Here is an 11,462-nt window from a genome sequence, read left to right on the forward strand (position 1 = left end):
GCTTGGCCGCCTGCGGCTGTGGCGAGGGGTGCCCGCCCGCCCGCTGGGGCCGGGCTCTCGGTCTGCCGGGTACAGAGCTCAGCCCTGCGCAACTCGGGCAAAGGGTCTTAAATTCACGGCTTGTGAGGTTTCCTTATGAAGACGGGAATAGGAAAAGCAGGGAAAACCGTAAATCAGCTGGTCTGGGTGCGTCTTAGGCAATACCGTGTTCATACGAGTGTGTGTTCAAACTCCTGGCGCTCTTTTGACCTCGTGGAGCAGGTCAAGAGTGGACATTTAGTAATATTTAAAAAAATAAACCCCATAGCACAAGTGCTGCCCTACAGCTTAAACTGTAGCAGCAGAACTGGCTGTCTAGGGTCAGAGTGAGGTGGAATTTTAATCTGATTCCAGGAAACGAACCTGATTAACCCATCGATTTACTTCCTTGCTGCTGTTTGGCATTCTCACAGTGAACATCTTTCCACCATAGAAAAAGACACCAACGGAGATGCTTTGTGGGTTTGGTGTTATCCATCCGTAACAGCTGAACTGAGGAGTCTATTGCTGCGCAAGTGCTGCCTTACAGATGAAAATAAACTGCTTCACACGTTTGTATTTGGCCAGTATAAAAGGTCATGGTTCTACATCACAACTGTGGAAGTTCAAGATTCTCCAGCCTTGAAAAAGGTAGGACTTGTCCCATTGGGTTCTTGGTAGAGTGCAGGGAAAACTTCTGCAGAGCTTCCTCTGGCAGTTTAACCGGCATTTTCCCATTGTATGCTGTGAGAAAGGGAAGGGATTCGAGGTTTTGTGTGCTCTCAAATGCAGCTGTCTAGCCAGTCCACATGGTAAGGTTTTCACCACGATGTGTATTGGGTGGAGGTGCAGAGAGATTGAGATATTAATTACACAATTTAGATTCTGTGTATTCAAATAGAGATGCTATTTCACACCATTATTTCTTGTTATGTTGCATTTCAAGATCAGCAATTTTCTTTCTATTGTCAAAAGAGCTCTACAAAGGGTCTTTCATAGTGTCCCACATCTTGTTTGTATAGAACTTGATGGTTTTTTTTTTCCAAAGGGGTGAGTTCTATAGGTACTTTCTTTTCTGCTGCATCGATAACTGGAAGACTGCAAATATGCTTGTATCTTCCATACTTTCCCAGTTATGAAGATCATTAAATTGTCTGTTAAGTTTATCAGTTTTCATATTTTGTATTATATTGTTAAGTAGAAAGATAATGTGGTAATTTTGCATGCCCACAGCAGAATATTGCTTGCCTTTCCTCACTCCAAGCTTACTTGTCCTATGAAACTTAAAGGTGTAAAAAAAAAACAACCAACCAAACAAAACCAACCAAACGAAAGACCTGTGTCCTAGTGCTGTCTCTGACAGTGGCAGTGGGAGATGCTACTTAAAGAGGACACGTGAGCCTCTGCTCATTGTCTGCAGACTTAAAGCCTCATGCTGTCCCAGACCACAGTCATTTGATTAAGGAAGTTAAAGAGTATTTCTGGTTTTGGGCCTGCTATCCGTGAATTTTTTTCCAGTTTCTTTCAAAATATGTTAATGCCGTCTATCTCCACAGGCTCCTTTGCCAAAAAAATCTGAAAGTTTTGTATCCATTGTGGGGACGAAAAGTGCCTTTCTGTCTTTTAAAATAATCTCATGAGATTAGAGGAAAGTAATGCCTCTTGAGCAAGAGATAGTATGCACTAGATCTGACTCAATGGAAATGAGTCACATCAGAAATCCGTTAACCTGGCCTTTTCTGCAGTTAGTAACTTGGATTTGCTGCTACCACTCACTCTGTTTTTTTAATTGAAACACCTTGTCAGAGTATGGCAGTAAGTTCAATAATGTGAAAAAGACTGTTCATATGGGGTCATTAAATAAGCTGTGTATTTTTCTGTGCGTATGTCTTACCCAGGTGACCCACTTCTCTGTTGTTCTGATGGCCAAAGACTTCAACCCAGAGAAATATGCAGCCTTCACTAGGATACTGTGTAGGTCTGTATAAAAGCTGGTTTGAGTTACTGCTGTGTGCGTGTTTAGACCTTGCTAAGGCAGAAGATTAAATTTGGGTGTATAAATGTGTATGGTGGGCATCTTGCATCCCTCCACAACTTCTCTACTACAGACGCTTCCTGCAGCTCCTCTGAACTAGGCACAGCACCCAGGGATATTTTTGCTTTTACTCTAGGAAAACGAGAGCCCTCTGCTTCTCAGAGTCTGTGGCTCTGTCTTCCCCCTTATTCCAACCAGACTACCATCATCTTCCCTTGTCCCGTTTACTCACTTTCCTCCATGTCCTCATTCTCATGATCTTCCTCTACATCTTTCTTCGCTTTACATTCAGTTCCCAAATTAGTTGGGTCCTGGTTTTTGATACCAATAATATTCCCTAAGATTTTGCAGCTAATTGGAGGCAACTGTGAGGTTATTGTATCACAGACTTGGGAATGCCGCCAAGCTTACCAGTTCTGCAGGATATTGAAAAACTGAGATTGTTCTTTTTCACTGATATATGAATTATTTAGATTCACCCTGGATCACATTAATCATGATTTATCAGCTAGTATTTCTTTTCAAATCCATGATGGATTCCTCTAAACATGATAATTGAGTTTCAAATGTCACATAGCTTTGTGCTGCAACTAATATGGAAAACATGTAGTTGAGAGTTTCGGTGCTATTCCTGAAGTACCTTAACCCATAAAATAGGTTATGGTATCTCTCTGCTGTCTGCAAGACAGCTGAAAGTGCATGGGTTTTGTAGGTGTGTAGTTGTTTTGTGGTGGTGGGGTTTTTTTTAATGAGTATCAAGGACATATGTTTATATTTTTCTTTCATCATTTAATAAAGTACGGAAGAGTGTCTGATGATACTTGGATAAAAACTGAAAAACTAACTAGTCACATCATCTGCATGTAGTTCCAGGAGTTACTGTACTAGTTTCTTTTTCATAAAGCAGGTACCTTCCAAGTCTGCAAAGAATCCCTAGTCTGGACACCTGCTTACACCTTTGTCCTACGTTTCTATGTTGGTTCTTTCATAAAATAGGAAACTCAAAAATACAAAGTAGGTTTTTTTTATCCCACAATACAGACATGTTTTTGTGTGCATGTTGAAAGACTTCTAGTTTAGTATTTAAAGCCTCAATCAGGTGTCCAAAAGATATATAATAAGAATTCTTGCCAATTATACTGCTGTTTGTGATAGTGTGATTTCTTTTTTCATGTCTGCTGGTACTGATTGAAGTCAAAATACTGGACTCTTTTCACACAGAATCTACTTGAAGCATGGAAGTCCAGTTAAAATGATGGAGAGTTACATTGCAGTCCTTACAAAGGGGATCTGCCAAAGCGAAGAGAATGGGTCTTTCCTCAGCAAGGATTTTGATGCTCGGAAGGCTTATCTTGCTGGTTCCATCAAAGGTTAATTAATACCAAAAGTCTCTATTCTGATTTCTTTTGTACAATATAAAATACAATCCGGTTTTCATGTGTACTTCAAGTAAATACTGTTAACAGTATTATCTGTGCTGTTATTATTAAGCTTCTTCAGAAAGCAAATGGTAATATCAGGATGTATATCTTCTATAAAATACCTTTCCCCTCTTTTCTAGATATAGTATCTCAGTTTGGAATGGAAACAGTTATCTTGTATACAGCACTGATGTTAAAGAAGAGAATAGTAGTGTACCATCCTAGAATAGAAGCTATCCAGGAGTTTACCAGGTACTCTGTCAATCCCCACCTCCTCTCCCATCCCCAAAAGTCCAACAAGTCTTGAACCTTCATTGAGAGAAATGCCCATAATTTAGGGGAAAAAAAAATATCTTAAACCTGTTTATTAAAATCCTGCAAAATCCCTCTTAAGCCTTTAGCCATGTGTTACGTCAACACAGAGAAATTTAACTGTAGAATGAGTGAGAAACTCTGCTTGTACTTGTAGCAGAAATCTCTGTAGTTCGCGTATGTGCATGCCAAATGAGACCTAGTCATTACTAGCTCTTCCTTACGACATACGTTTCATACTGTGAATCTTTCATTAGTATAGGTAAAAATCTACTGTGTGTCAAATACAGACACAAATACTGTGTGTCTAATTTCCCTAGGACTTTGCCTGCTTTAGTGTGGCATCGACAAGATTGGTCAATTCTTCATTCATACGTACATCTAAATGAGGAAGAAGTGGAAGCCTTAAAAGCCTGTACAGGTAGTGATGATTTATTAATCAAAAAAATATAAAACTTAATTTCTGTTTCTGTTGCTGGAAGGTCTTGCACCAGTGCTCTTTGGGGAGGGGTGGAGGAATAATGGTTAGTTTGCTATTAATGCTGTTGCTCAAAGTTAAACAGCATAATTTTCTTTAGAAAAGGCAAATCAACTAAACAAATATGTCAGAAGGTAACTAGTTAATCTGGTGTTTCTGGGTGCGTTCACATCAGTCTACCCCTAATTGCAGATGCAAAGCAGCTTTCAGACTTTTTTGGTATTGTGATCAGAGGGATTGAAAGTCTTACTGTTGTACAGAAGCAGCTCATTTTAGATAAGCTACTTCTTTTTTTCCCTAACTTCTACGCACAGTTAGTAACTGAATCTTTAGGATTTTTCTTTTTTTTTCAGTTCCTAACTCTGAGGTTTCAAATTTTTGTTCTGACTGCTGCCAGTGAAGTCTCTAGCTCCTAATCACAGGTAGACTTTAGCAGCTATGTCAGAGTTTGATCTGTGTGACACATTACTGTGTATGCGTAGTACTTAACACATAATCCAGGAAGAGGCCCTTGGTTTATGCAAAGGCTAGCATGACACATAATGTGGCAACTGAGAGGCTTCTCTATATGCAATAATGAGCAAGAGGGCTACTCATCTTCAGTATTTCTACTGCATTAACAACAGTGCTTATTTTGGCTCACTAAACATCTTCCACAGAGAAAAGCTGCTCTAAGTTTGCTCACCTGGCATGCTATAAATTATAAAATCTGCTGGGTTTATTCCTCTGTTCCAATCTAATACTGACTTAGACAGTGACAAGACTCTTAGAACAGACTTTAGGACTCTGATTTTCCACAATATCTTGGTTTTGTTTATGAAGATCCTAATCCTGCCAAAATTCTGCTCTTTAGGTTACATTGCTGGATTTACAGATTCTGAAGTGAACAGTAGACCAGACCTCTATGATGTGTATGTGAATTTGGCAGATAGTGAGATCACAGTTTCCCCTGTAGTAAAAGGTTGGTTGCTTTTTATATTTTGGATTTAGAGGCTGTGTATTTGAGAGTTGACAGTAATCGCTGAACCTTGCGGTAGGTCAAGCAATCTTGATCCTTCTTCCATCCAGGTTCTGAAAAGTCAATATGTAAGCTTCTGTCTTTCAGTTTTATTGAGACCCTGGAAGACTGGTGAAAATCGGAATTTGGAAAGACACGCTTCGTCTTCCAACAGATGTGCAATTGAGATTTCAAAACATCCACATTAGGCAATTATGTGAAAGACAATTACATTCAGCTGAATGCAGAGATACCACATTAGTATTTAGAAAAACATTGCACTAAATACTTAAAGATTGGAGACTATTTGAAAGGAAAACTTTTATGTTGCATGTCATCTTACTGCTCCTTGTCACCTGCGTAGGGCCACTTTAGTGATAGACAATTTGTCTGTGCTGTCATAGCTGTTGATAGGTCAGGTTACTGCCTTTACTGATGGATTTCACATGGCAGTCATGAAGACGACTCCTTGTTTTGGCTTGTTGTTCATAGGCATTTCTAGATATCACAGAAATTGTCATTTTATGTGAATGTGTGCTTTTGCTTTTTTTTTCTCTTACTCAGAGGCAATGACAATGGGAAAACTTCACAAAGAAATTGGACAACTAATTGTTCAATCTGCAGAAGATCCAGATAAATCGGACAGCCAAGTCATTAAGGTTAATACTTTATTTTTAAACCTAGCTGAATTACGTCTCTTGCTAAATCTTGGTGGAAGGGTGGGAGTAGGAGGAATATTGTCCCTGAGAATCAGTCAATCTTTTCTCCTCTCTGTGTCTTTACAAATGAGCATTTTTATTCTCGTACGGGTTTTTAAGGATGACATACTTGGTATATATTATCTCTTGGGTAACCACATTGCTGAAGAAACTTCAGAAATTGTATTGATTATAAGACTTCCAGTAAAATTAGTTTCCCAGTTTTATTCTACAAAGCACGTATTTTGCTCAATACCTTCTCAATAGTATTGTCGATACCTTTGTAAAAGTCCTACAAAGGTATGGCTTCTCAGCCATAAAACCCGATTTTTATGATGATTTTTTTTTTCGCTTCCTCCCCTATCAGACATCTCACAGCTGAGCGACTTGGTGAAAAGAGCTCAGTTAGGCCAGTGAGAGGAGCCTGTGGATTGCCTGTGTTCCCTTTATTCAACGTTACACAACAGCAGGCTGAAAAGCTGTTGCAAGTTTGCCTTAAAATAAATGGGGTCTTTATTTAAAATGAGTAATTTATTCAGCTTATTTTCTTTTTGTTCTGTATTGATTTTTATTTTTTTTCCCAATAAGTGTGTGTTAAAATATTATAATACCTAATACTATATTCACGGTTACTTGTTTTTCTGTTCTTGAAGGATATTTCTCTGAAGACAAAAGAAATCTTGGCTACTTTAGCCTCACTTACTGAAGTTTCCGATGGCAATGAAAAACCAACCCTTAACTCTGAGGCCCTGAAACAAAAGCGATTTCCACCAGCCACAGAAAACTTCCTTTTTCATTTAGCAGCTGCTGAACAAATGCTCAAAATCTGATTTTGATGCAGTGCAGTGTTATGGACCAATTTAAAAATATTGTCATTGCCATACAGATAGGAATACCTGATATTTTATATGGAAAAATTAAAGGTATAAGAGTGAATGTTATATTTACCGTGATGTAATGCAGAATATCGGAGCTTGACCTGGAACATATGGGAATCATATTTGGGAACTTTCCTGTTTTCGTTATCTTCCCCGACTATAACTTTGTATATGTGGCTCCCGTATTTCGTATTGCAACGTGGGTGTGTATACAAGTGGCGTGGGCCCATGTGTCTGGGCTGTGCCAGACATTATTATTGTGGCCGTTTGTCCTGCAGGTTCCAGCTGTCAGTCAGTTTTGTTCTGGTTCTGACTTGCCTTCCTGGGGTCTGGAACACGGGCTGCAGCACACGTGCTGTACAACCAACGCGGTTTGGATGCGCTCGTCTCTGCACAGCGCTACGCTGAACACGCAGTTGGTCTGAGGGCTCGTTCTGGGCTTCCAGGTACGTCAGCCTCTCGGATACTGCTCGTGCTGTGGACTGCCTGATACCTGGAAATCCCAAATAAATGGATGAGTTCTCTTCTTTCTACTTGAAAGTGTCTAGGTGTAAAAAAGGATGACTGGGAAAATCTGACATGGTAGCCTTACTATATAAAGGAAGAGGTATTTTAAAGCTCGAGTGGGAGTTGAACGCCTCTTTTTGACTCTTGCCTTAGTGGTTTTCCCCCTTTCACTCCGTCCCATGCCTCTGATGGAGGGAAAAGAGGACAGGATTGCTATATCTAAAATGGGGCTTCCTAGAGGGGTCAGAAACAAGTGCTGCTTTACAGCTGGAGTCATTGAAGAAGTTTTTAGGGTTCTCTGCTGAGAAGGTACCTGCCCATTCATTCCTGATCCATTTGATGGAAAATCGGATGGGTTAAAGCCTAACGGGCTAGAAGTGTTCAAATGGCCAGGTACCGCTGGTGGAGCACTCTCCACTTCAACTGCTTGAGCTGTAACACAGGTACTATCTGATGGTGCTCTGTGTAAGTTAAATGTAGATGGAAACTTTTAAAGTAATAGTGAAAACTGGGAAATAGTTTAGAAAAAATTAAAATTTGCCTACTTGTTTGGTTGCATAGCCATAACTCAAGAGTTTTGTGTTTTGTTTGGTTTTTTTTTCCATTGAGCAACCCGAAACTAACTGCTTTATAATATTCTGAGAAGAACTTAGATTCTTGGTAGGGAAATACTCTGAGCCAAGCAATCTGTATTTCTTCAGAAGCGTCCACAGCAAATCAGTCAATTCTGCAGTAGCACTTTGTTGTAAGAAAAAAGAACCTTTTTCCTGGCCTTTGTACAGATAGGCTGTAGCATGTGGTTTTACATAGAGATTTTATACTTATGAATAAAACTTTAGTAGTCAATATTTATACTGTTAAATAATTGGATGTTTGCTATTCTGAAACTGGTAGAGCTCAATAACTATGTGCAAGCAATATTGGTTTGAAAAAGGGTTGTCCTTTTGCTATGTATCATAAGTTAAGGAAATCTGTTTTGGAATGTGGATAAGGAATGTGATGTCTATGTATAAAATGGGTAGTTATTACAGTCAGTAAATGAAAGTGCTTCAGAATAATCCCCTATTTTCAGGGGTGTAAAATTCTTCTTTAAACACTCACTCTGCAGTTTAAATTCTGAACGCAGAAGCATGGGCTATTTTTTTTAACTTCTGAGAAAAATACTGCAATTGCCTTTGTTTACCTCTAAGTGCTCTGCAGCTTTTTTTTTTTTTTCCCCATGTACCCATTAATGTCTGTCTTAATGGTTCTTTAGTATTGCTGCTTCTGGTTTAGGACTCTCACAACAGTCGGAATAGCGGAACTGCAAAATTATGCTGAAAATTCCATTCAAGACCTACTTTAAAGTCCACTTAAACGGAAGTCTTTCACCAAGAGAAATCTGAACATGCTTTCAGTCGGTTGTCTTAACAGCACATTGTAACTGGGAAGAAATTCACGTGGTTTCTTATTAACAAAAAGCCTTAAGGTGTATCATTAAGGTCGTATGGGTGTTAGACAACCGAAAGCAGAGAAGCTCAGTTACAAAGTAAATGTTGAATGCTTTCTTTGCTTTCTGTTTTGGAAATGTTTAAGTTGAAAATCTCGGTGTTGTGTTAAATCTTGTATTCTCACGTTTGTGCAAAACAAATGAAATATAATTTTGCACTTAAGGAACTGGACTCATAGCACGCTTGTGTCTATTAAAAAAAAAAAAAATCCTGAACAGTCTACCCTTTAATTTATGTAAATGTATTCTTGAATAGTTGTGACCACTGAGTCACAGGCCTTGGCTCTTAATTTCGCAACACTGGGATGAAGCTACAGCTTGATGTTTGGGTCAGAAATGTACTTCTGCGCATTCAAACAGTTTTGTCATCTGTGCTGATTTTTTTTTTTTTTTTTTTTTGTCAGCACTGAGAAGGATGTATTGGCCTCCCTCAGCTTCAGTACTTTCAAAAGATTGTCCTAATGTTCTTGCATTTTTCGTAATGATTTTTGCCACTGTTTCCTCTCAAAAATGTTTAGAATAAAATGGAAAAATCTGCAAGGTCAGGACAGGGAAAGATTTCTGCTTATTTCTCACTTCCCTTTCCCCAGGATGTGTACAAGCAGACTGTGTGTGCAGTTGCTGGTTTTGCAAAGTCAGATGACATCCTTTCTTCTTCCTCCTAGAAGCAAAGACTGTGTAGGATGAAATTTTCATTCATACCTTCTCATCGTACTGCCCTTTTGTTCTTGGATAAATACGAAATGGTGAACGATGGTTCCTGTCGACCTGCTGAGAGATGTGCCTCCAAAAGGCACGCAGCACATAGAAGAATTGAAAGCCTTGAATTTAAATGAAGTTGTAGCGCTGCCCCTTCCTCAGTTGTGGCAAAAGGTACTCCCTGAGCACTCAGCTTTGGTCGCTGCCCATGTGAACCCGTTAGTGTGGTGGTGGCTAAAACATCTGCACTCTGCAGATACTGGAAGGTAGACAGTGAACAGAGCGAAGGCTTGCGAAGGGGAGCGGGATAAACAGTTGATCTCTCTAGTTGTGATTTTGCTGAGTAAATTAGACAAGTCCCTTAAGGCTAACTCTGTTTTTAATGATGTCATCCATGGAGTTTTAGGCCCTGGTATGGGCTGGCCTGCCTCGTTTCCTCTGGGGGGAATGTTCCAATTGAGAGCAACACGATGCTGTGTAACCTGGAAAAAAAATGGATACAGGACATCTGACAGCATCCATCTTAAAACTCTGGGCTGCTTCTGATTTCAACCTCGGGCTGCTTCACTTCCCAGCTACTGGAAGGGCTAAGGCGGGTTTGTGAGTAGCATGTTGTGAGATGTTGCTTGAAACAGCTAAATTTCTAGACGTAAAGCAAGCTGTAAAGCTCAGTGTAGGAAGTTTGCAGCTGCCTCATGCTGCCGCAACCCTCCCCTGGGCAGCTGTCTGGCTGTCATCCCGGTCGGAGAGATCTTCAGCCAGGTGAGGTCATTCCTTGTAGCTGCCAAATGATGTGAGACACAGGAGGAGACTCCAAAAACCGGGCAAGAGCTGCTTCCTGAGTGATGCTGTGCAGCACGTGGCCTCGTGTTCGCTGTCTCACCGGGCAGGAGCCGCAGTGCGGGGCTCCCTCCCTGCCTGCATCCTTCCTTCCTCCTCCCCGATGGCCCGCGGGGAAACAGCATGGCAGTGGGGGTAACACGGGGACACCAGCTCCAGCTGGCGAACTGCTTTGATCTCAGTATTTCCTAACATGGGAGTGGTTGATCTCATTTTATTTTTTATTTTTTTTTTAAGCCACATTAAAGGGATCTGGAAGCCTCATTGTATATTCCTATATTTCAAGAGGAGAAGCTGGGTAGGCGGGGAACTGCTACCGTGATTTACATTTTCCTTGAAGCTGAAAGCTTCCATTTATTGTAGTTTACCACACCTTAAACTGGTTCCACCACTTGTGTGCCATCACTCGACCCACCAGCCAGTGCTTGAGGCCGGAGACAGACCCGCCTTGGGCTGGTATGTTGTTAATCTATTCCAGGTTACAAAGGGGAAGGTTTTCCTGTAGGTGCTGACTCTCCTCCCAAGTCTTTCAAACATGAGGCTTTTCTGCTTGTCCCAGTCATTCCCTTCACTTATCTCATCCCTCTGGACTACCAGGAGTCCGGTCCCGGCAGGTCTAGTCTCTAACGACTTTATTTCAAGACAGAGGATGCCAGGGCCTTTTTAGCAACATATTTTCCCTGCCCCGATTTGGGCAGCAGCTGAATCGCCCAGGCTGACAAGTTAAATGGCAGATGCCCGCCCTCCCTTTCTGGAAAATTCCAGTTAGGGCAAAAGAAACATTGCTGAGAATGGGGGAAAGGAAAGAGGTATTTAATAACCCTGAGGGGTTGTGTTTAATATGGCAAATTTCAGCTTGAGCATTCAGTAAGAAGGTGGCAGAGTTTGATAATGGGCAGCTGTAATAACAGACATTATTATCAGACCTATTCCATAAGCCTTACTCACACAGTTGTAATGACATCAATTTACTTAAAACGTCCAAGTGTGGTGCCAGAGAATTTATAGCTTGTCTAGTTACCATGACGATTCAAAGTTCGTGAACGTGTTATTTTCAATTTGTTGGCTTTTTTCCTGTTATTTCTTAGTG

At 40.5% G+C, this 11,462-nt stretch overlaps 1 protein-coding gene across 1 annotated transcript in view; it reads left to right on the forward strand.

The window, feature by feature from the left end:
• The window catches only part of FAM45A (family with sequence similarity 45, member A), an 8,058-nt gene extending 1,152 nt beyond the window's left edge, over positions 1-6,906 (forward strand). The window contains exons 2-9 of the mRNA XM_009881649.1: positions 473-669; positions 1,917-1,996; positions 3,275-3,423; positions 3,615-3,726; positions 4,107-4,207; positions 5,118-5,225; positions 5,826-5,920; positions 6,613-6,906. Of these exons, the coding sequence (XP_009879951.1) occupies positions 473-669; positions 1,917-1,996; positions 3,275-3,423; positions 3,615-3,726; positions 4,107-4,207; positions 5,118-5,225; positions 5,826-5,920; positions 6,613-6,789 (1,019 nt within the window). The 3' untranslated portion in view covers positions 6,790-6,906. The remainder of the gene's footprint in view (positions 1-472; positions 670-1,916; positions 1,997-3,274; positions 3,424-3,614; positions 3,727-4,106; positions 4,208-5,117; positions 5,226-5,825; positions 5,921-6,612) is intronic.
• The last annotated feature ends 4,556 nt before the right edge of the window (positions 6,907-11,462 follow it).

This window comes from Charadrius vociferus, unplaced genomic scaffold, assembly GCF_000708025.1.
Source record: "Charadrius vociferus isolate BGI_N301 unplaced genomic scaffold, ASM70802v2 scaffold282, whole genome shotgun sequence".
Taxonomy (NCBI): Eukaryota; Metazoa; Chordata; class Aves; order Charadriiformes; family Charadriidae; genus Charadrius; species Charadrius vociferus.